The following is a 24,249-nucleotide window of genomic DNA, read 5'->3' as shown; positions in this document are numbered from 1 at the left end:
ACTCGCACCTGTTCCAAATTTCACACATACGTAATACCGATAATACATGGACGCATTGGGTAAGACGCTTCATGGTTTTTAGAAAAAACAAAACAAAAAAAAACAACTTTATTTATAAAGTACAATTTGAAACTTTACTTTCATGGTAATATATATTTACCTCTCGAAAAATAAAGTAAGCAGACTCGTGCATTCTTCGTAATTTCCTTGCCGAATTACAGTGTTATATCCCCCCCACGAGGTGGAAACGGATGAAAACTTTTAATTTGTTCTGACCCATAAAACGATTTAGAACAACAAAAAAAAACCTGAACAGTATACCTTACTCTCTCGCATATTCCCCATGCTTTAAAGGACTTCAACACAACGTATCCTACTTAGAGTACTTCTTGAAAATCCCACCAGATGGCGCATCGGTTAATTTTAATCGCGAATTACGTCTGTAACACATACTTTGAAGTTGCAGCGATTACTTTCACAAAACTGTTTTAAGATTAGGTCCCTCAGCATTCTTCTAATAATAAACCTAAATGCTCTCGTAGTTAGGTTAGGTTCTGTTAAGCCCCTATCACACGGAACTGGATTTCTAGTTGGAATGCTCTAGTTGACGCTGGACTGGCTACCCATTTGCTAGTTTTCGCCTCACACGGTACTTGTTATACCGTACTTGTCGATAGTCTTTCGTTCCTATAATGGCGGCCGCGCGAGATGTAAACAACGTATCACTTCACACTTTTAAAATACGATAACTATCCAACCGAGAAAAATATCGCATCGCATTAAATGGTTTTAGGTAGAGAAGAACGGCGCTGATAAAATACATACTTTACAACGTTTACTCTACACGTATGGAAGAATATTTTAGCTTTTTCAATTGTACACATGCCTTTCGTGTTGTATGCACTCGGAAGCCACAGACAAAAAAAGGCTACTTTACAAACTCACAGATTATCTTCACATGGCCAAACTTTGCTCTGATTGGCTGTTCCACAGAATCTAGTCGAAGAAGTTATTAGCAATTAGAACATGTCCTATTCCTCAAAACCAGTCAAGAAGTCAGCCAGGCGGCCATGATTACTACCCAGAAAGTCAGTTCATCGCCAACTAGGGCATTCCAACTAGAAATCCAGTTCCGTGTGATAGGGGCTTTAGCATTAAAATAATATCGCTAAATGCTTTCTAAAAAAAAAGATTCTAAATTGCCTGTACATTCATTCCCACTAATCATAAATTTGCATTTCTCTCGTCTTAATCAGTTCTTAAGATTTGTAACATACTCTTAGCAGACGAATTACGTGGCAGCAGCAAATTTGACGCTTATTCTTACTGCTGACACGTGCGTGGCAGCAGACTCGGCCAAACATTTTTGTGGAAGTAATCGCTACAACTTCACAGTATGTGTTACAGACGTAATTGCATACATAGCATCAGTGGCGAAGATATAGTACAAGCAATGCAAGCACTGCTTGCACTATTAAAATACTATTTAATGTATTTAATGTTGAGTGCCTTATTTAGTTTCTATCGCACTCGATTTCGCGAAATTTTACGGCCGCAAACTCTCTCAGCAGCCCGTTGGCAAGCACCAAACTCTCTGCTTGCAGCCACTGCGCGGGAAACCAACGCTTCTGAAGTATCATATGGCGAAGGGTAGATGCTGGTGAAGGTACGGTCCCCAAACCACTAATAAAAGCTCTGCTTTTCGGAGCTTTTCGGCTTCTCGAAAACAGCCGAGCCAAGCAGACAGCAGACACTACTAGCAGAAAGCATATAAGTGTTAACACGATATCGAAGATGGATATTTGCTTTATTATAAACACAGAATTATTGAAATAAATCATTATAACTGTTCCAATTCCACGTAAACATACTTTAAAGCATTACTTTAACTTTCACGATTTGTAAAACGTGCAGGTAAACATGTTGTCCCCGGCGTTGGAGAGAACTGGAATCTGCAGAACAGCTGGCTATTGTCCGCCTCACACTCTCTCATCTCAAATTGCAACGCCACGCCAGTGTTGACAACTACTACTAAATAATTTACACGATATTTCTCGTGAGTTTCCATACAAACGAAGTCAATAAACTGATGTTTTTTCGATAACACTTATGTCAAGAAAGCAATGAAACACTCTTCTGAGACCTGCAAATAGCAAAAACGTTAAGTCCTAAATGCTATCAAACTCAAAATACTATTTTTATTAATATGATACATAGTCAAAAAAAAGAACCGGCGTATTTTATTCCTGTTCTAATGACTTATTATTCCAATGCTTCATATAATTTTAAGCTTCAAGTCAGTTATTTTATTCTACCGTGAACAATAATTTTTACAACGAAGTTGGTATCACTTTTCTGTTAGTTTCGGAGCTTTTCGGAACATTTTCCATTTGTGTGGGAAGAACGAGTGGTTCAAGTAAGAGTTCTCTTTTGTTTGGTGTGCTGAGAATTTACCAAAACAAACATGGATATTTCAAATTGTGTACGGGAAACTGTAAGTAATAGCAAGTTATATCAATAACGTGACCAAGAATTTGAACTAACAAGCATGGCTGTTGAGAGAGGAGTTGAGGATTATTATTATTATTATTTAAAATGCCCTTTCTCTCCTAGAAAAACTGGGACAACAACCCCCTCTCCCACTCTTTCGGAGTACTGCATTGCTTGCCTTCCCCTTAAGACCAAGCTTCGCCACTGCATAGCATGATGAAATCACGATAAAACAAAGACCGAGTCTACTGCCACGCGCATCTTTTTTGAGGTTCCAGCAGAAAAAGAACGTGGCAGCAGATACTGCCAAAAATTATGATACCGCACACCCCTGTCCCGCTAGAAAGACAGCCATTCACCGAAATGAACAGTTCGAGAGAACCAGTTCGTTCATAAACGACTCAATATTTTTAGACAGAAGAAGAACGAAAAGTCATCGTTTTTCAGATTACGTGTTCCGGTGTTATTGGTGGGTGTGAGTGTTATGCAAAGTGTCATCAGCTGTTGGAGAATATCTCAGAGTTGGGAAATAATTTTCGTGTTTCATTCAGTCAATATTCCATATGATCATGTAGTTGTAACAGACGAGATGATGGTTTTATGAGACACTTGCAAGAACTGGTGGCATTCCGTATAATTGTGAACACAGCCATGCTTTTTGGAAATGCCCTTGATTATGTCGACAGATTCAGATTATCGAGATGCAGAAGATAGCACACGTGGCTCATCAGAGAGTCATTTTGCTACCAAGATGTACATATACGGGAGAGAACTATGTTTCGTTTTAGCTATAGTATTTACATCGTACGCAGCTTTGCAAAACTCGTAAGTATTCACCATATTTAAAATTTTCCAAAGAGCATTGAACCATCTTAAACGCCCACCTCTTCCTTCATAAACGATTGATAGTAATCTACCTTGCACCTACAATTTGTTGTATTATTCATAACAACATGATAACGTTGTGTTTGTGTGTTGATTGTACTATGGTTTAAATTGCATCAAAGTATCACATACTGCCTTTTCCCCATCATATGTCTAGTTATGGTGTATCTGAAGTATGCAAGAGGGCTTCCAATATTTTCTTCGTAAATAACATATGGAAAGTGCAAACTGTCCATCGGAAACCTGTTTGGGTGATAGTAAATATTTACCAAAGAAACAACTTAAAAATCACCTTAAGGAAGCATGCGTGCTTCCCATGGACAATGTATTTTCAGTTGACAAGCGACTGTAAGTATCATAGACATTGGAAATTAATGTAGAAGTAAATCGGAACCGTAGAAGAATGCATTTAGCGACTTTATTTTAATGCTAAGAGAACCAAATCTGGCCTGCCTAACTACGAAAGCATATATTGAACAATATCTTAAGTAATCGCTAAAACTCCGCAGTCGCAATAAAACAAAAGGAACTTGGGCCCCACATATTTCTATATAATTCTTGCTGCCAAAATTTTCGAAGATTTTGTTCAATACATGCTTCCATAGTTAGGGTAGAAGGGTCAGGTTTAGTTCCCTTAGAATTTTGATAACAACCCTAAATGGTTCTCTTATTAAAATAATACCGCTAAATACTGTCATAGTTAGTTTAGGTGGTAGTCTGTGCAATGCATGAACGGTGCAATATGGGGTGTTTTGTGCAAGGTACCTCTAACATCTTATTTTACCCATAAATTGGACTTTTTCAAAATGAAGACTGTGCTGATTAGTTTCAGAAGGTTCAAAATTACTTTTTTTGAAAAATTTCACACAGTGCTCATTACTTTAAGGAAGATTCAAGTCACATGTGACAATGATTGCCAAGATTCTACGATAACACTGGTCAACAATGAAAAATTTTCAAGAATAGAAATGGGTGTTTCTTATGTATTTTGACCCCCTAAGCCCGAAAATGTTATTAGTTTCTGTGTAGCACCCACAGTTTTAAAAATATTTCATTATATAAGAATTGTTATAATAAGCAATGCTATACATACATATTACGCTTGACAGGAAGATTGTGTCGTTTGTTCCCGCATGTTAAGTTCCCCCAACTGGTACTGTTTAATACTGCGGGCTCGAAACGAATGCATTGGAGTCTTAGGCTCACAGGATCAGCCAATCCCCCCCCATCCTTTTCCTTTACTCGACAAATGTTTAAGTTACATGAGAAATGTGATATGAGCCGGAGAATTGGTACAGAGTACCTTGAAAGAGCTTCGTGCAAGGCGTATCGATTGTACACAACATGGCAACAGTGCATCTGACTCATTGTCTATTGTTTCTGAACACCATGTTCTCAGTCGTGAGGAAATGCTTCCTTTGTTTGACTGTTCATTGACGAGTGTGATTAGTGCGATGTAACTATACCTTGTGCTGAGTGTTTCGTTGTCTATTTTTTATTGGTTCAGTTGTGTTAGTGTTTGTACAATATCACGGGAATGTTTAAATCATCCAAATAACTTTTGCTACATCTGTGGGGAGTACACTATTAAATCATGCAGACGACATGTGACACCCGTACTTAAGAAATTGTATGATCTTTATTTCGGGTGCAAGTTAGGTGATGAAGGATCGAAAATGGGCACCACATATTGTCTGTGTGAACTGTTCGTCTCGTCTGAATGGTTGGATGAAGAACAAAGGTAAAGTTGCAATGCCTTTTGCTATCCCGATGGTATGGAGGGAGCCGACTAATCACGTAGATGATTGCTATTTCTGCATGATTAAAATAGCAGGGATGAAGGGCAAGGATAGAAAGAAGATCAAGTATCCCAACATCAAGTCAGCTATTCGACCCGTAGTGCACAGTTCCTCCTTACCTGTCCCCGTTCCTCCAGAGACATGGTCATTGGAAGATGAAACCCAGGTCGATGCTAATACAGACACGGAGAATGAAAGCTCTGATTTCGATTACGAAGAAATGACGCCACATCTCCTGACACAAAACGATTTGAATGATCTTGTTAGGGTCCTGAATCTTTCTAAGGCACAAGCTGAACTTCTGGGGTCGCGTCCGAAACAGTGGAATTTACTACAGAAAAATGCTAAGGGTTTGTTTCTTTCAAAATCGTCAGCTGCCTTCACACCATTCTTTGTCATGGTAGACTCACTCTGTTACTGCAATGATGTGAAGTGTCTAATTAATGCTATGGGACTGAAACATATACCAGTGGAATGGCGACTATTCGTTGATGCCTCCAAAACTAGCCTCAAAGCGGTACTCCTGCACAATAGCAATGTTTATCCTCCTATTCCCGTAGCTTATGCCACTAAAATGAAGGAAACATACAGCAGTATGGAACTTTTGTTGAATAAAGTTCAATATAACATCCACAAGTGGCAAATCTGTGCTGACTTTAAAGTAATTGGGATACTTACAGGATTACAATCTGGGTATACAAAGCATTGCTGTTTCCTTTGTGAGTGGGATAGCCGTGATCGAAAAAGTCAATACGACACAAGGATTTGGCCTGCCCGTACACAAATGGAACCTGGTTGCAAGAACGTAGCAAACGTTCCATTGGTGAACTTGAAAGACATTTTGTTACCACCACTTCACATAAAACTTGGACTTATGAAGTCATTCGTTGTTGCAATGGACAAAGATGGACCTGGTTTTATGTACTTACGTCAGAAATTCCCTGCGTTGACTAAAGCCAAAGTGAAAGCTGGTGTGTTCGTTGGCCCTCAAATTAGACGGCTTCTTCACGATCCTGATTTTGTCACAGCTTTGAGCACTCTTGAACTGGACTGCTGGAATTCTTTCAAAAAACTGTGTTCTGATTTTTTTGGAAACAAGAGAGCAGACAATAGTGATGTGTTTGTCAACGAACTACTACAGTCTTACCGTAAGCTCTGTTGTAACATGTCTTTCAAAATGCACGTTCTCCACTCACACTTGAATTCTTTTCCTGCTGGTGCTCTTGGACAAGTCTCCGATGAACATGGGGAACGATTTCATCAGACCATATCTAAATTGGAGCAATGCTATCAGGGGCAATGTGCAACAAGTATGATGGCTGACTACTGTTGGACACTACTGCAGGATAGTAGTGGCACCCATAAGAGGCGCAGCAAACGTCCAAAAGTAATCTAGATATGTATGAAAAATATTTCACTAGCATTTTATGGACTTTTGTGTTGATATATTAGTATTTAGAGACAAAATCATATTGTTTGAGCATCATAGAAACCTAATAGCATTACATAGCGAATAGTACACTTTACACAAAAACTGAGGGTGCTGTGGAAAAACCAATGCCAGATTCGTGTTCAGCAGGTCGAAATACATGAGGATAACCCATTTTGGTGCTCGAAAATCTTACAAAGTTGAATTTTGTAGACCAGTGTAATTAGTCTTTCCGCTAGGGGGATTTGAAAGAAAATCATAAGACAATCGGAACCATTGCCCAATCTGGAAATGTGTGATTTTATATTTAAAAAAATGGAATGTCAATTGTTTTTTTCTGACAAGCCATGGAATACATTTAATTTTCATGTGGGCTTATGTAGTAATTGTCAGTTTATTTTCCTGGAATGACATGCTGAAGCTATTTTCAATAGGTTAACGCCTTAAGTGTGGAATTTGTTGAAGACGTTGCTACTGGAAAATGTAGGTTTTTTCATCAAATTCAGTATGGAAAAAGATGAAAAAGAAGAAGACTAAACTAATTTTCCCCTTCTAATTTCTTTTCGTCTCTTGCTACTATTTTTTGTTTCTACTACAGCTAGAACTATCTCACCAAACGTCTGTGTAACTATATATGCCACAATAAATCGAATATAGTTGAAACAAACATAAAGCGTATATATACGTCTTCCGCACTACATCAGCACAATGCAGATGGTGTATATATACGCTAGCCACACTTAAGGGGTTAAGAAGTGCCAGTGTATTTTTTAGTAGTTCTACTTTGAATCTGACTACAGAGACAGTCTGCAAAAAACGTAAATTTGACATTGAGCACGAGGATTGAACATAAAACTTTCCTCTTTTTCTTTTCTTAAAAGTTACAGAGCTTTGTTTTAGACATTCCTACATTTAATATTTTGATACTCATATCTTGCCTGCATCCCTACTTACTCTGCAAACAGATCTTTTTTTAAATCATTGCGTATAATTTAATCTTCTCAACTCATAATTTAATAGTATTACTTTACAGGAAAAGTTATTATTGAATGTGGTCTCGTCAGGTGCTCACAATTTGGTTTTGTCATTGAAAGTTAGTTAAACATTTCATTGGGATAATACTTTTTTAAAAATTAATTAAACCTTTTTTTGTAGAAAAGTCACATTCCTACTGATATGACACAGCATGTGAGCATTTATAGTGTAGTTATTTCACTTGAAGCACTGATAACACTGATTTAACAATATAATCTTACATTTTTACAGTGTATCCTGCCTCTCTCAGTGATATAAGGAACTGATAATATATGAATAAAATGTAAGGAAGGGTACTTTTCCGTGGACTGTGGCAAAATGCATGCAATTTTAAATCCAACATAAATATTACTGTAATTCATAATTCATCAAATTCAGCATGTAACACACTGGGTAGGAAGCCAATGGCATGCAGAATCTAAACGATTACTACATGCAGAAAATTTTAGTACATAAAAACACATTTTTCATTCATAACAATCATAATCTTCAAAACTTGTCGACTTTCTCGTAAGCGAGGAGAGGCCCAGGTTCACGAAACCAGACTTCGATATTTGGTTGCCATTTGACATTTAATATGTATCAGTTAGGTGCCAGAACTGTCAACTTAGGGCATGAAAATGTGATTCGTGAGCAGAAACTAATGTATAAAATTTTGGAAGCATATTGTTACATTTCTATGATTTGCGGGATGACCACTTAACGAGTAATAAAATTAATACTGTCTGAAAGTAAAACGTTTATTTTCACACGGAGATGCATCTTGAAAAGTGAAAATTTTTGGATGGCATAGTGCTTTTTTGGAACACATTCATTTGTACTTGGATCAAATTCAGACAAAAGGATTATTTATGGTTCTTCCTTTCTTTACAGTTATTTACTTATATTAGTTTCTTGATCCCCCCTCCATGCTGATCTTATGTAAGTTAAATCAAACCTTGACTTCGGTTTATTTGTTTATTGAATAAATTTAATGTAGATTTTCTCAACAATGTACTATTGTTTATGGCTTGTTTAAATTTCTGTGTTTAATTTTGCATGTTTTATGGCTAATTTATACAGAGCATTCCCTGACATTCGCTACGAGACTCGGCAGCAAGCTGCCCGGCATCATCACTTGTCTTTCCCGGTGAACGGGTCAGCGACAGTTGCTAGAGTCGGCCATTAAAATTACCGTTTTCATATTGTGTACTAACCTTGACTAGAGAAGATGTTGAAAATGATGTCCCTCTGCTGCAACACATTCCTGGCATCTCCGAAGGAAATTGGCATTTACACGTGCAAGTTTGTCTACTGTAATTCTCCTGATTTTTCATACAATACTCTCTTTTAGCTCAAGGATGGTGTGCGGAATGTCTTTGTATACTTTATTTCCCCATTTTTCTTTCCACTTTTATTCAGAACTGACCCTGTTACTCTAAACTTTTTTACGAGGTTTAATATAAGTGACTGTCACGGACCCGTTCCCCGGAAAAGACAAGCGCTGATGCCGAGCCGCTTGCTGCCGAGTCTTTTAGCGAATGTCGGGGGAATGCTCTGTAGTATTGTTACTTTAACATAGAATTTAGTCCTAAAATTATACAATTGGATATTTGTATGGTGGTGCTAATATTGAAGTAGAATTATCATCTTTAAAGGCATTGTGACAAATAATATAATTATTATCATGATTGTTTATGGATATCTGTTTTTATAATTTGCGAGATGGTTGGCAGAAAAACTACAGAATTCACTTCATCACTGGCAATAAAATGTTGGTCTAAAAGGAATTGTACATCTCGCACTTGTGCCCCAGTAAAAATATCAATGAAAATTAAATGTCCAGGCAATTTTCACGAGCCTGTTTATATTTGACAGCACATAGATTGACATGTAGCTTTCACCACATCATGAGGCTTCATCAGGAGGATGGTCAAGTTCTTAATAATTAAAAAGCAATAAAAACATGTTGGAAGGTCCTGTCATTTTTAACTCTGGAAGCTTGTCTATTAGCATTATGAAGCCAGGTGATGGGAATATTTCTTACGTAAAAATATTGATATGTGATGATCTATCTGATGTGTTTGATTGGTTTAACCCTTCATCGGTCATACCTGAAAAATAACAAGATTGGTGACGCTGTATCTGTGAGATACTAGTACGGTTTCACTAACATATTCATGATTACTTTTTAATTTTTACCTTATTTTATTTCAGTACTACACATGATGATTCTTAAGCACCTTAAAGACATTTCTTTAGCACTCCATATGCTATTTATTGTTACCGTACATCAAATGTATTTATTTGGGTAACACTGCTGTTCATTGCATAGTCATCACATTCCAGTTCAGTCTCCAAATTATCTTCTCTTACCTCTGCATTATCACAATCGCAGACAGACCCTTATCACTGATGATATTGTATTAATTGCATTCACCATCACTGCTGCAGAGCATGGAATGAATGAATTCAGGAGTTTTTCCGTATGCTAACAGTAAATTCTATAAGGAAAGTGTGCTAATATTAACCAGAACTAGATCGGTCACTCTGTATCTCACAGATACAAACAGCCTACTAAGCCCATGGACAAAGGGGCACCAGGCAGAGGCTGTAGTTATCTGTATTCAGACAAAGAGGGAAAGCATTTACTGAGAGGCTTAGAAGCGCAAGCCTAATCGTTTCCAAGAAAGTAAAAAAAAATGTCGCACTTACCAATGAGTACCTTTTATGATACCTTGCAAAGAATGAATATTACATATAAAAAAAGAACATATTTATTTTGGTTGCTGGTTTATTCCAATTACGCTTTGGCTCTAACTCCTTGCATGTATCTCACAGATACAACACAACTGATGGAGGGTTAAAATCATGGTAACATTATCGTATGAGGGAAACGGATTTCTTCAAATTTACCGGAGAAAGTACTTACGGAAATCTTTTCTTTAGCGTTGTGGAAGTTCCTGAATATAGATTTGATCCATTTTAATGTGAATGCGTGTTGTTTTCTGCGAAAATCTCTGTCCGACACGCTGTTTCTGGTCCCGCCATTTGCTTTCTGCATGAGGGTGCAATGTTCCGTGTGTTAAGATGATGCAACCCCGTAGCCAGTGTTTCAGCCTCGCCGTGTTTTCACTAGAACCCCGTGTCGAGTATTTTTAATTTTTTTTTTAACTATGCTTGCCTAACCTAACCTAACCTTACGGAAAATGGTTTTTGGGTCTAACGTGAATGGTTTGTGAGGCTAACGTCAATGGTTTGCGACGTATTAGCATAATTTCAAATCCAGGCACGAAAGTAGATATTTTCCGGTGAACGAGGTTGCAACACTGCATAAATCGACAAAACACTCTCAGAACGCCCCCTAAACCAGTACGCTATCACGGCCATAATGTGTTACAGATTCGAAACAACAAGTAACAGTAAGTACTCGTAAATAGAAGAAATAGACATTATCTTAGTTAGAAATGCATTATTTCACCTTAAGAAATGTTCCGCATTCGAAAATAACACGTTAGCAATGTAAAGAAGTCCGAAATATATGATTCGTAGGTGTTTCCCTCATACGATAATAGTACCAAAATCATATCAAAATTAGAGAAATGTGGTGCAGGCACCTTGCACATCAAGATGATAACCCATTTGGTTTTAACAACAGTCATGTAATCTGTGTAATTTGCTTTTTTTTTTACTTCATTCTGCTTTCTGTGCTTCAGGCTTAATCCAAGAAGAATAAGGTAATTGCTATATAAATGTAATGTATGGAGAATGCTTTTTTTTTTATTTACTCTTTCATTGTCGATTCCTATCATTCTCTGAATACAAAACATATTGATTCTCATATTTGCACCACTGGATTATGCACAGAATTGTATAATAAAGTATGTTTGCAATGTGCACATTATAATGAACACTGATATTTCACTGAAAAACACTGTAGAAAGTTGCACTTGTGTGTGAGAGAGAACATATTTTTTATGTACATATCTGCTTTATTTTTCTCAGCAACAAGATGTTATTGTGATGTTTCACATGTTCTTTGTTTGTATTTGCACCCAATTCATTTTTGAAAATTGTAAAATAAAATTTTGAAATAAAAAACTAAAAATTTGTTTTTGCAAAAAAAAATAATTATAAACCAAGCATGTTGTATATCAAATGAAAGCTCTCTTCATAAGCTTTAATATGAGACCATGCCCAGCCCTGTAGTTGAAACAGGTCTCTTGCAAATTGTATTTTAAGGTTTCAGCGGCAAGTGGTTTTTGGGCAATTTTGTCAATTTTTTAAAGTTCAACAACTCAAAAACCGGCAACATTAAAAATAAAAATAAATATTTTCTATATTTCAGATAAGAAACATGTATACCAAAATTTAGTCAAATCCATGACATCATAGGTTTATTCACTGGTTGATTTGACATGGAATTACCCATTATCATTATGACTATTATTATTATTATGTAAATGTTGTTACTTTGCTACTCGATCTACCATGAGTTAATATACAACACAACTGTTGTCCATTATTTTTCTTACATTTTGTACAGTTTGTATACTGAAATTCATAGTTATTGTATTTTGTTAGCTTTTACACATTCCTTTAAAAGATAAGGGATAATTTTACTCATAAAGTTTATATTGTGTGACCTCTCACAAAGAAAACTATAAATTTTGGGAGCTGTGGATCCATTTATTCTTTGGGTTAAATTGTAGAATATCAAAATATAAGCTGGCTGCTTTATTATACACTAAACTTTTTTCGATTGAATGTTAATCTTGCTAAGAAAGTAAAATTAATTACCACTATACACTATTTAAATTAGATATTTATAGGATTTCGGGGGGAGGGAGGCTTCAACCCCCTTAGCCTTTCCCCTGGTGAGCACCCTTCATTACTCTGCACACGTCGGCACAGTAATTGTTAGCTGCACGCCCAGTCCATCAATGTGATGTGACAATCTCTCATTAAGGAACTCCCTTACGTTAGGGTGGTGGCGGCATTGGGCTTCATCGAGCTGATAGATAAAGTCTGCACTGTCATGTGTCAGCTGTGGCATAAGCCATGTAGTCAACATGTTCAAGAATGTTTCGCCAGTTATGGCAGCCATTTTGCAACTGCTCAGCCTGGCACCTGGTGGCAGAATTTAGATCTACTGTGACTGTTCCAAAAAAAAACTAAAGGATATGTTCAAATGTGTTTCATCACAGCATATTTAATCGATGATTATGTTGTATTGCTCATGGAACATGTTTTTATCGTTCAAATCATCCTGTATTTCTGTCCCAATTCGTATTTTCTGAGTAAGGAATCTATAAAAAAGTACTTATATGTGTTTTATAATTCCCTCCAGGATTTCGGAATCCGTTGCTCAGAGATAGGGTTGTCAGATTTCTAAAATAAAGAAACTGGACATACAGATTATATAGACATGTATATAGTTCCATTTATTTTTTATAAAATTTTTAAACATTACAAAATCAATTGCTGTTTAAAGCATTGTTAATCCCTAATTTTTAACATTTTGACAAAATATATTAATATTTGAGTAAACTCTCGGCATCTTTTAAGAGGACCTTTTTTGTTATTAATTTATTTTTGTATATAATGATTTTGAAATTTGAATTCGTTATTCCTTTAGCTAAATACGGGACAAATGGTCATCCCGAGAACATTTTCCGGGATACCGGGACATTTCTTTAAAAAAGGGGGTAATCCCATATATTTTGCAAAGTGGGTTAAAAACTGGGATATTTACTCTCTTCACAGACATGCTCTCATCTTCATGGATGAGTGACTTTCTGAGGAACGAACGTCCAAAATCCCAGAACAAATTATGGTCTGGAATATTGATAAAGCAGGGAATTTGGTTTCACACAATAAGTAGGAATACTGCAAATGTCATCCTTATATACATGGAGAACTTGAAATAAAAATATTACACGATCTGAACTGACCACAAATAAGAGTGAAATGTATTGCAGGATTTTGAATTTTATGGTTATTGTGCGTACCCCTACCCTTATAATATGGTTGTTACTCTGTTATGTTCTTTTAACAGACCACCAAAGATCTCCAAGGCTCCAGCTCCGGGACCTTTCTTCCAGCAATCGTCTCTCGTGGAGGACTTCTACCAGGGTCAGCTGAGCGAGGCATTTCGCCACATCAGCGAATCGGATGTCTCCTTTGTGATGTACTATGCCCCTTGGGATGCTGAGAGTCTAGAAGTCAGGTGGCAGTTCGAGGCTGTTGCAAAGTACTACCATGAGGAGGTAAAAGGTTTTGATGGTCATACACATATGTTCAGGCCCGTAGCCAGGATATTATTTCAGGAGGAGGCTCAACCCTTTTCAGTATGGGCGTCACCAGAAATATTTGTAGAGGGGAGGGGGAGGCCACTGATAAAATTTGATTAGTAGAAATAATAACGACAAGAGTAATTATTACCAAGGTTATACTTGTCATTTTAAATAATAACTATTATAAGTTATTAAAAATAACCAATTTTAATTCCAAATTTATTAATATTTATTATTATTATTATATAAATGGAGATACTTTGTTACTCGATCCTCCGTATGAGTGATTATCGAACACTGTTGTTCATTATTTTTTCTTACACTTTGTACAGTTAGTGTACTGAAATTCATAGTTTTTGTATTTTTTATTAACTTTTACACATTCCGTTAAAGAAAACGCTTTAAAAGTTACTCATAAAGTTCATATTGTGTGACCTCTCACAAAGAAAACTATACATTTTGAGAGCTGTGGATCCATTTATTCTTTGGATTAAATGGTAGAAAATAAAAATATTATCTGGTTCCTCTGTTATACACAACTTTTTTTTTATCTAATGTTTGTTCCTGCTAAGGAAGTAAAATTAATTACCACCATACACTATTTATTGAGCACATGCCTGATGATCAATCGTGAATATAAACTACTTGGAAAAATGAAATGTGAACTCATTATCCACTCTGGAATCATACCTGGTCTGCTTGCAGCAAATGCAAGAGTTCTAACTATTACCCTACTTGAGGGATTTTATTCACCATTTTTAACACCAAAATATTATTTTATATACTGCTTTTGATCCTGAAATATGCTCAGTGTTTGTACTGAAATTATGATATTTTATTTACCATAAAATAGATGACTCTAAGGTCTAAATCACCATCCCTGAGACCTTCTGTAAACAAACGGTCTCACCGATTCGATGTATCACTCCGCGTCAGCTGATCCATGACCGCAATCATCTGCTGTTACACTCATAGTTCGCCGCACCTATTCATTTTATATAAGAGCCTCTGAATGTGAGAACCCGCTCTCAAAACATCAGACGAATATGCAGCCGCATACATTGTTACTCTCCCGGTCATTCTCTCTTTCATAACCCTTAAAACTGCAGACACTGACACACCACTGCACTGGGATACCAACTTAACCACTTCATTTACTGGTTTCTCAGGATACTACTGACAGAACGTTACATAAATATTGAGTAGAATCTGTTTCTCACCCCTTTGCAAAGGCTGTCCTTGCTGGTGTTTTGAAAACAAGCTCGGAGAACACGGAGACTTTCCCTCACGCATAGAACTCGGCATGTTATTTTTCTAAGGCTAAGTCAGGCAATATTACTAAGTTGCACTACTTCCTTGCTGTTCACATGATTATTTTTAGAAAATAACCAATGTTATAAAATATCATTATGTACACAAATCTCTAAGCTCATTGAAAGTTATATTACTACAAAATGTTCACACTTACCTTGCCTTGCCATGTCACCAAGTTATTTTACGAATTGCACTATATTTGGCGGAACAAAAATCGTTATTAGGATGCTTGTCAAAGTTTCCAACCGCAATAAATTTACGAACTTTTTGTCTTGTTTTGATCATCATCAATATATTTATTGGACTTACAGCAATGCATATGGCTGTTTATGCCCATTATATATTTTATTTACATAAGATACAATTTACATAAAATCTACAAACAAATTTCAAATACACTCCTATCTATATCATCCTTAGAAATATACATTACCATGTTATATCATTTTGTCTAAAAAATGCAAGTAAAATATATTCAAAGAAAGAAGCCAAATTTATGGGAAATGATTACTGGTGCAAAGAGTTAACCATAAAGGTGAAGCAATAAGTAAAAAAAGAAAGAGCATTGGGTTTAAAGTGAGACGTCATTTGCGGCAGCGTATCCCATACTACAAATTAGCCATTGTTTTACCTTACGTAATGAATCCTGTAACAACGCTGGATTTTCGTGTGGATTATTATACTTCTATGAGTTTGCAATGCTTTCTGCATGCAGGTGGTTTTGTTTACAGAAGGTGTCAGGGTTTGTGATTTGACATATAGTCATGATTATAAGCCCATGAAAAATATACTGTCATATTCTAAAAATGTTCCTGTTTGAAGTAAGAGTTTGACGTTTTCTTTCCAGATATATTTTGCAGCAATAAACTGTTGGTATCCAGAGGGCGAATGCCGCCATCACTTCACGAAGATCCCAAGTTTCCCGATTCTGATTGTGTACCCGCAGCGCTTAAATGGCATACAGTACCGAGGGATACGAGATGCTCCTCAGATGATACGCTTTCTCAGAGCAGTGCTTCGTCCGTTAGAACGTGTCACCTCCAACCGTGACATTGTCGAGTTGATGAGCATTTATGATGTAAGTCTGAACATTATGTTAATAGTATACAGCATATTTGGTTTGTTGTAATAAGGCTGTACAGGATTGTAACTGTGAAGCACGGGATTAACTTGCCATTGGTTGACATGTTAGCACTGTGCTAACATTGAAATTCATCTGCTTATATGTTTATTGTAAAATAAGAAAGTTCTTTGTTTTATTACAGTTTGGAAAATATAATCGGGGGAGCGTTACCTTCCTTCCATTATTAGGAGCTGTGCCGTGATCCTGTCAACAAATTGTGAAAATGTTAGCGTGATGCTCACATGTTGACCAACCGCGGGACTGTTTTGTTGGTTTCTTTTTCATTTTTTTTCTGTGATTTTTATTGTCTTTCTTGTGTTTAAGTGACTTTTTTCATGATGGACAATACTCATTGCAATGGTTAATACACAATAGAGACTATGAAAGTATACATGAGGGGCAGAGCAATATTCTCTATTCAGAAGATAGTGATGTGGAGCAGTCTGGCATAAGTGATCATGGCAGCAACAGTAAAGTATCAGCCAGCTAAGATATCATTCAAACTCAAAGAAATGTCCATGGGCCACAGTACACTGGACGTGACGAAACAACAATGTGGTATATTCACATTATGAACAAAAATAATATTGAGAACCAAAAAAGATAAACTAAATTTGAAAAAAAATGAAGGTGTTAGTGTCACGCTAACATGTCGACCATTGCTGTTACTCCAACATAAGCGACCAACAAAAGGTTGAGGAAAAATTGATCAATAATTTATCTGTAAAATTACTGATAATTTTAGGTACGTGGTAAATTTAGAAATGACTGGAGATGGAAGGACAATTCTGTAATTTATTTTTCTGAGTAAAATGGTAAAATACATGTATCTTGGTTTTGAAAACTTAATTTTTAAATACATGTTCCCATTTTAAGTCTGACCCCATTGGAATCTTTATGGGGAAAAGTGTTTTTGATGACTGATGGAATAATCTGTTATGTGGTTGCACTACTCTTCGAACTTGAAACCTCCAGATTTTTAGCCGAAATTGCTACTTTTTATTCCATAGGTTGACACATTCGCATGGCTAATAGAACCCACTGAAAACTGCAAAGCCACTAGTTTCTGGAGTGGAACTCTCTATTGTTTATTAGCTAACCTTGTGACACTGTTTAAGAATCTATTGAAACTTACAATTAATGTAATTGTTTCTTAAGTCAATAGTATCTTTATCTTAATTCTCAGTTTAACCCCTTCCCTGGGGCGACGTTGAAGGGATGTGCAAGGAAAAAAATCATCTATATATAGATGCAACTGCAAATTCGTGTCATCGTAAATAATGCAAAAACTAACTATAAAAAGTCATGCCGCAAAATGAAGCTAAGGGAAACAATTTATATATAGACTCTGCCGCAAATAAACATTCCATATTAGGTAAGGTGAAAGGTGAGATTTCGCCTGGATGCAGCACCATGCCTTGAAGGGGATGGGGGGGGGGGTAGGGACCCACTCCCCCACTACATATTTTTGATCTCTGTTATTTTGGAGGTGATGTGATCAGCACCATGCTCCGACCACCTTTACCCTCCAGGGGTGCCCCCCAAGTACACATTGATTTGAGGCTGGTTGAGTCCCAGGGCTGCTTTGTGCAAGGACTAGGCTGGTAAAATTCCGACCTCAGAACACCAACCCGCGTGAATCGATCAAAGTCTCCCACATGGCATTCATACACCGTACCAACCATGGACGTCTGCAGGATTTTTTCCAGGGGAGGAGAGGGGGACGAACAAGGCACATTTTCTCCAACAAAAGTGTTGGTTCCTAAAAAAATATTGCTTAAATTTATGATGTTCATACAATAATTAACACATATTATTGTGGCTAAAATGAAATTATATGTGTGAAATACATAATTTTTGGTTGACTTTCATTTTCCGGGGGGGGGGCACAGCCCCCCTTGCCCCCTCTTCCGGACGCTACCAACTAGACCACCGCAGCTCTAGTTCCATATTGCAAAAAATATTTTTCAGTAACGGAGAGCACCCACAATATTTTTTTGATAGCCAATAGCCCACATAGACTAATAATAGCACGAAAAAGTGTTGTCTATAAAATGACTTGCCGCAATACAAGAACCGTTAATTTTGAAATACCATCTATATATAGACATTCCGCAAAAGAGCCCCCATTTTAGTGTGTGTATATATAGCTCTGCTGCAGTTAATGGGTTAAACGTCAGACTACTTTGCAGTTTGCAAATATTGAAAAATGTTTTCTTATGTCAGCCATAAATACACCGCCTTCATGAAAATTGCACATTACAATTTGTTTATAATGTTTCAAGTTTATTATATGCAGCCTGTATCAAACTATTGCTTTTAATGTGGTAATGTTCAACCTTCTCTTTTTTATCTACTTCACTGTTGATTAAAATGAGAAAGAAAAAACTGTTTCTATCCTTGGTTTAGGTTAAACCCAACTTGGTAAAAATCTTAATGCTCACGTTCAAAGAGTCTGAGAACACAACCATGACATGTTCCAATACCTCCACAGAAGACATAATCAGTAAGAATTAAATCATGTAATTTAACACATTCGGGTCTGGCCTCATAATACAGCATTTTTACCTCTGGACTGCGGTTTTCGGTTGCTTTTCAAAAAATCATAGAAAAAAAATATTTTTAATTTGTTTTTATTTACCACACATTTCTTGAATCTACAAAACTTCCTCTTTTCAATGAACAAAAATTTGTTTTTCTTTTCATTTTCAGACATTTTTGAATTATTTTTTTCAGGAATGTTTTGTGAAAAAAAAGTACAACATTGTATATAGAGATATTTTAAGTTCGTAATCTGCAAATTTCAATAATTAACTACATAAACTATCAATACATCTTTTGAATCTTGCATAAGAATACTTCTTATGTGCACATAAGAAAAAATAATTACAAATTACACGTAACTATCTTTTGTATGAAAAAGTGGCTGCAGGACAGGACCAGACGATGTATCAGTTGGTTCTGGGTCATCTGTAAAAATTAAACAAATAAATAAATAAAATAAATTTTCATTTGACATACACTATACAAAATAATAAATGGAAAAACTAAAAATACATCAGTGCATGTAGGAGAATCAAGCAAGAGGCAAGATGAATAGACCCAAAAAAATGACCTCTTCTCACTTCATTCATAAAATTCTAAAGTTTGCAACACTGTTTATATTGTTGACAATAATTATTATGAATATAACCTACCTTCCAAATCTTCAAATTCATCTGCATCATCAAAATTGTCGCTAACTTCAGACTCTGAGGCGGAATCCTCATGCAGAATTTACGCTATGCAGTCTGGATCTAACGACGCCATTCCAATTCAACGTACATCAACCCGACAACAAACAGTCACAGGTGCGAGATAAAAATAGCACGTGAGTCACCTAGCGGTCGGAATTTCAACAGATGGGCTTGAATGAAAATGCACATGAGACAAAGTACGAACATAGCCCGTCGTTCAATCGGCAAAGCGATTGCATACTGCAGTACGGGCTATGCCCGTCGTTTGTCCACATTGACTTTAAGTGCACTGCAGACTATGCCCATCGTGAGACCCCAGTGTGTTAACAGCAACAGTACAATTAATATTTTTATGTTCTATGTTCAGTGCTTAGGAAAGTATTTACGAACCTGATGAAGAAGGCAGTAGGACCCTGAAAACGTTGTTCCAAAAAAAGCTTCATACTTACTAACGTAAGTAGTGTTAAATTTAACTTTATACAATTTAACATTGTTTATTTCATTTAATAGTGAGTAATACGCACCAATCTGCAATATGATAAATATTTTTACAAAATGTCATAACAGCAACTGCATGTTTCAATCCACTCCATCAGTCCCAAGTTTCAACAAATCATGTGGATTTGTTACATAAGTGAATGTCGGTGAGTGTTGCCAACACCATGACAAAATATTTCCCACAACAAACTAAAATGCCCATTTTTTAAAACATCTTGTAGATGAATAGGTTGATGGGTATGTCCAACTGTGCGTCAATTTCATTATCATCTCTGAAACAGGTGCTTCTAACATTAAGTTTGATTGTCTGGAAGATGTGATACATTTGCATCTGAGAAACTTGTCAGAAGTACCAAAATGGAAGTATAGCACAACAAAAATTCTCTTATTCACCTATCTACAGGGTGCGGCAGAAATATTGAGACTATTTAATTTTTGCAAAATCTATATTACACTTCAGAATAACCATGAAAACACTTACATAATTAAAAAGTACATACAAAAGCATTTAATGTGATGCCTGTGTCTTTAAAATAGTGTCACTCAGGTGGGCAGCATTCTCCTTCATACGAACCTCTGCACATCAACGTACAGCAGTCTAGCCTTGTGCAGCATATCCAGAGGAATTTGACAGTCATTCTGAAGTTTCTTCCAATTGAAAATTGTCTGTCGTGTCCCATTTCTCCCATTGTTTAACTGACGCATGATTCTACGTTGCGTTATAGTGGCAGAATCGTTATTCTTTAAGTAACATTCCGCTGCGAATGCACTATGACCATTTGACCAACACTCCATGGCTACTGAAGGCTATGCACTGTTGCACACAGTCACACACAAATTTGCACGCCATATGTCGGGAGATTCTGGTGGCGCAATTTTTAAATCATCGCTGTATTTCTTCCGCACCCTGTAGTTGTTCATGTCACAAAACCTTGGAAACTAACATAGCTAGCAATATGTTTACTTTTAGTTTAAGGCAGTTCATAATCCATTATTTGTCGTTGACAGGCAGTTGTTGTCGGTCGATTTGATTTCAACACACCAGGAGAATCTCAGCTCTATAATACTTTCTACGTAGCTTCGTTGAGGGCTATGGAACAAGACCCGGCGCATGAAGTGGCCTTCGCTGTGGGCACCAACATCACCATGCCAAAGGACATAGTTGGGTTTCATTCACCAAAAGTTATTCTCCAGTTGTGGAATAGTTCAATTGTGAGTATGGTGCTTGAGAACTTTTATGAAATTGCCAATTGCCAATAAATTTTTCTTAAATTGTTGAAGTGTTTCTTGTGTAATACATTATAAATAGGGCCCGAGACTTTGTTGCATAAAATTGTAAAATATATATGTAATTGTCATAAAAATTGAAAATTTTGTATGTAATTATGTTATAGAAATTGAAAAATATGTCAGAAAATTGCAGAAATATTCCAAGTAAAGCCAAAAATGTGCACAACAAAGAAGGTGGAAGTGGGCAGAGCAAAGCAGTTCACAGTGCTACGAAGGCTGGTAACTGCAATCATTTTTCCCCTTCCATGCAATTCCATTCCTCTCACGTGTTCACTGGTGGAGCTGTCTCACGTCACTACTTGCGCAGAGACGACTTTTCGTTCGCCTGCTCCAGAGATAGGTGGATACACTGATACGTGCTTGGCTCAAACGACAAGTGATCTTGAAACTCGCATACTCGATTGCCGATAGAGTAGGGACTGTAATGTACCGAATATTATTTTTACTTTCGACTGATTGTTGTGAGAACCGAAAAAAAGGTGAAGAAATTAGACCAATTGAAACTTGTTTACGGTGATTCTAGTTTCCGCACAACAATGGCAGAGAACATTTTTTCTCAATAATGTTAGCAAGGCTAACAATTGTCAGCGGGATAAAAAAAGGGGGGTGTATTGTACAGTTCTAGTTGGTAAGAAAAGACTGCATATTCTTTTAATTTCTTCATCTGTACTTTCCGTATCCTGCCATCGATAATATAAACTATCCCTTGTGCTAAAGATACAAAGAATAAATTATAAAATAACCGATTATATGCAAGACAATTATGAAATGATACAGAACTATGTCTTATTACGAGAAAATTGAAGAAATATGTTGTAAAAATGCAAAATTGGTAAAATATGTAAAAGTCCTAGGCCCTAATTATAAATATAATTGAAACTTTAGGCATATTTTGTAGTTGTGAACTATTTTTATTATATTTTTTTCTGTTTTTCACTATGCTTAACTTTAATGAACATCGTTTTGCCACAGTAACTTTTTTTTTTAAAAAAATGGACTAAACTTGAAAGATATTATACAATACAATTTTGTACATAAGTTATAACCGATTGTTGTAGGACTTATGCATCGGAACGAATGAGGATGAAAAAGACTTTACTCCCCTCTTAAATAATAGACTGAGACCCCAAAGACAATGGAAAATAAGCGCTTGTGAATTTCGGCGCAAGTTATTTGCAAAAGTCGGCGAAAGAGAGTTACAGCGTCACTTCTTTGTGGTTGATCCTATTTAAAAGATAGTAGTAAAATCAAGAATAAAAATTTTTGGTACTATTCTACCCAAATCCGCTGAAGAGGATATTTCAGAATATGATTGTTAGAAAGGATAATTTTTGACAAATTTTATCAGTCATAGAGTCAAGTTGATAAAGTAAAGGCTGTAAAATTTAAATATATGTATATACTCTATGTGATCAAAAGTATCCGGACACACCGCGAAACGTCTGTTTATCATAGAGGGCGACACAGTACTGCCATCTACCGTGTCGAACACATCAGTCGGCGAACTCAGGATTCTGCAGACAGTGTGAGACAGCAGTATGGGATGGTCTGAGGAATTCACAGACTTTCAACGTGGTCAGTTGGTTGGGTGCCACTTGTGTAGGAAGTCTCTGTGTGAGATTTCCACCCTCCTAAACATCCCTCTGTCCACTGTTTCCAATGTCATAGTGAAGGTATGTGTATAACCCAAAAGCGTGCAGGCCAACCTCCCATGTTGACCTCCAGAGACCATCGAGTGTTGAAGAGGGTCGTACAGCATTATCGTCAATCATCCATCGCCACCATCACACAGGAATTCCGAACTACATCAGGATCTACTCCAAGCACCATTACTGTTTGGCACAAGATCCGGCAATTTGGTTTCCATGGCCGAGCAGCTGCCCATAAGTCAAACATCACACAGAAAAATGCCAAACGTCGCCTCGTGTGGTACAAGGAGCGTCGAAACTGGACCATAGAACTGTGGAAAACAGTTGTGTGGAGTGATGAATCACAGTACACAATGTGGCGATCCGATGATAGGGTGTGGATGTGGCGAATGCCTGGTGAACCACATCTACCAGCCTGTATAGTGCCGACAGTGAAATTCGGAGGTGGCGGGGTTACAGTGTGGTCATGTTTCTCCTGGAGGGGGCTTGGCCCCCTTCTTGCTTTACATGGCAATGTCACGGCACAAGCTTACGTTGACATTTTAACAGCTTTCATGCTGCCTACCATCGAAGACCAGTTCGGGGATTACAATTGTGTATTTCAACACGATCGAGCACCCGTCCATACTGCAGGGCTTGTGGAGGAGTGGTTTGACGACAACAACGTCCCACTAATGGACTGGCCTGCGCAGAGTCCTGATTTGAAACCCATAGAACATCTCTGGGATGTTTTGGAATGCCGACTTCGTGTAAAACCACACCGATCCACATCAATACCTCTTCTCATTTTGGCGCTCTGCGAGGAATGGGCTGCCATTCCTCGGGAAACCTTCCGGCACCTGATTGAAAGTATGCCTGTGAGAGCGAACGCTGTCATCAAGGCTAAGGGTGGGCCAACACTGTATTGACTGCCAGTGTTCCCGATGGATGGTTGCCCAAACTTGTACTTTATTTTCAGGTGGATGTCCGGATACTTCTGATCACATAAGAGTATATATAATGTTAAATATTGTAATGGTGTTGATTAGAGATATGTAATGTATGAAGGTATGTACTATGTGATGAAAAGATTGTATAGGATGATGAATACTCTTGAATGTTTGCAAAATGGCGGTTATTCATATATTTTAATTGAAAATGTCCATACTATGAGGTTGGAAAAGAAAAAAAAAATTGAATTGAATATCACTATTATGATTGTAAAAATTGATCTGATATTATCTTTC

General features: G+C 36.9%; 1 protein-coding gene across 1 annotated transcript in view; it reads left to right on the top strand.

Moving 5' to 3' along the window:
• Positions 1-2,951: 2,951 nt before the first annotated feature.
• The window catches only part of LOC145989980 (thioredoxin domain-containing protein 11), a 60,238-nt gene continuing 38,940 nt past the window's right edge, over positions 2,952-24,249 (top strand). Inside the window, exons 1-4 of the mRNA XM_083125538.1 lie at positions 2,952-3,315; positions 13,676-13,886; positions 16,075-16,305; positions 21,093-21,296. Of these exons, the coding sequence (XP_082981664.1) occupies positions 3,155-3,315; positions 13,676-13,886; positions 16,075-16,305; positions 21,093-21,296 (807 nt within the window). The 5' untranslated portion in view covers positions 2,952-3,154. The remainder of the gene's footprint in view (positions 3,316-13,675; positions 13,887-16,074; positions 16,306-21,092; positions 21,297-24,249) is intronic.

Source organism: Lepisma saccharinum, chromosome 7 (assembly GCF_977018435.1).
Source record: "Lepisma saccharinum chromosome 7, izLepSacc3.1, whole genome shotgun sequence".
NCBI lineage: Eukaryota > Metazoa > Arthropoda > Insecta > Zygentoma > Lepismatidae > Lepisma > Lepisma saccharinum.
The sequence above is the reverse complement of the archived record's forward strand: the minus strand, read 5'-3'. Positions and strand labels throughout refer to the sequence as shown.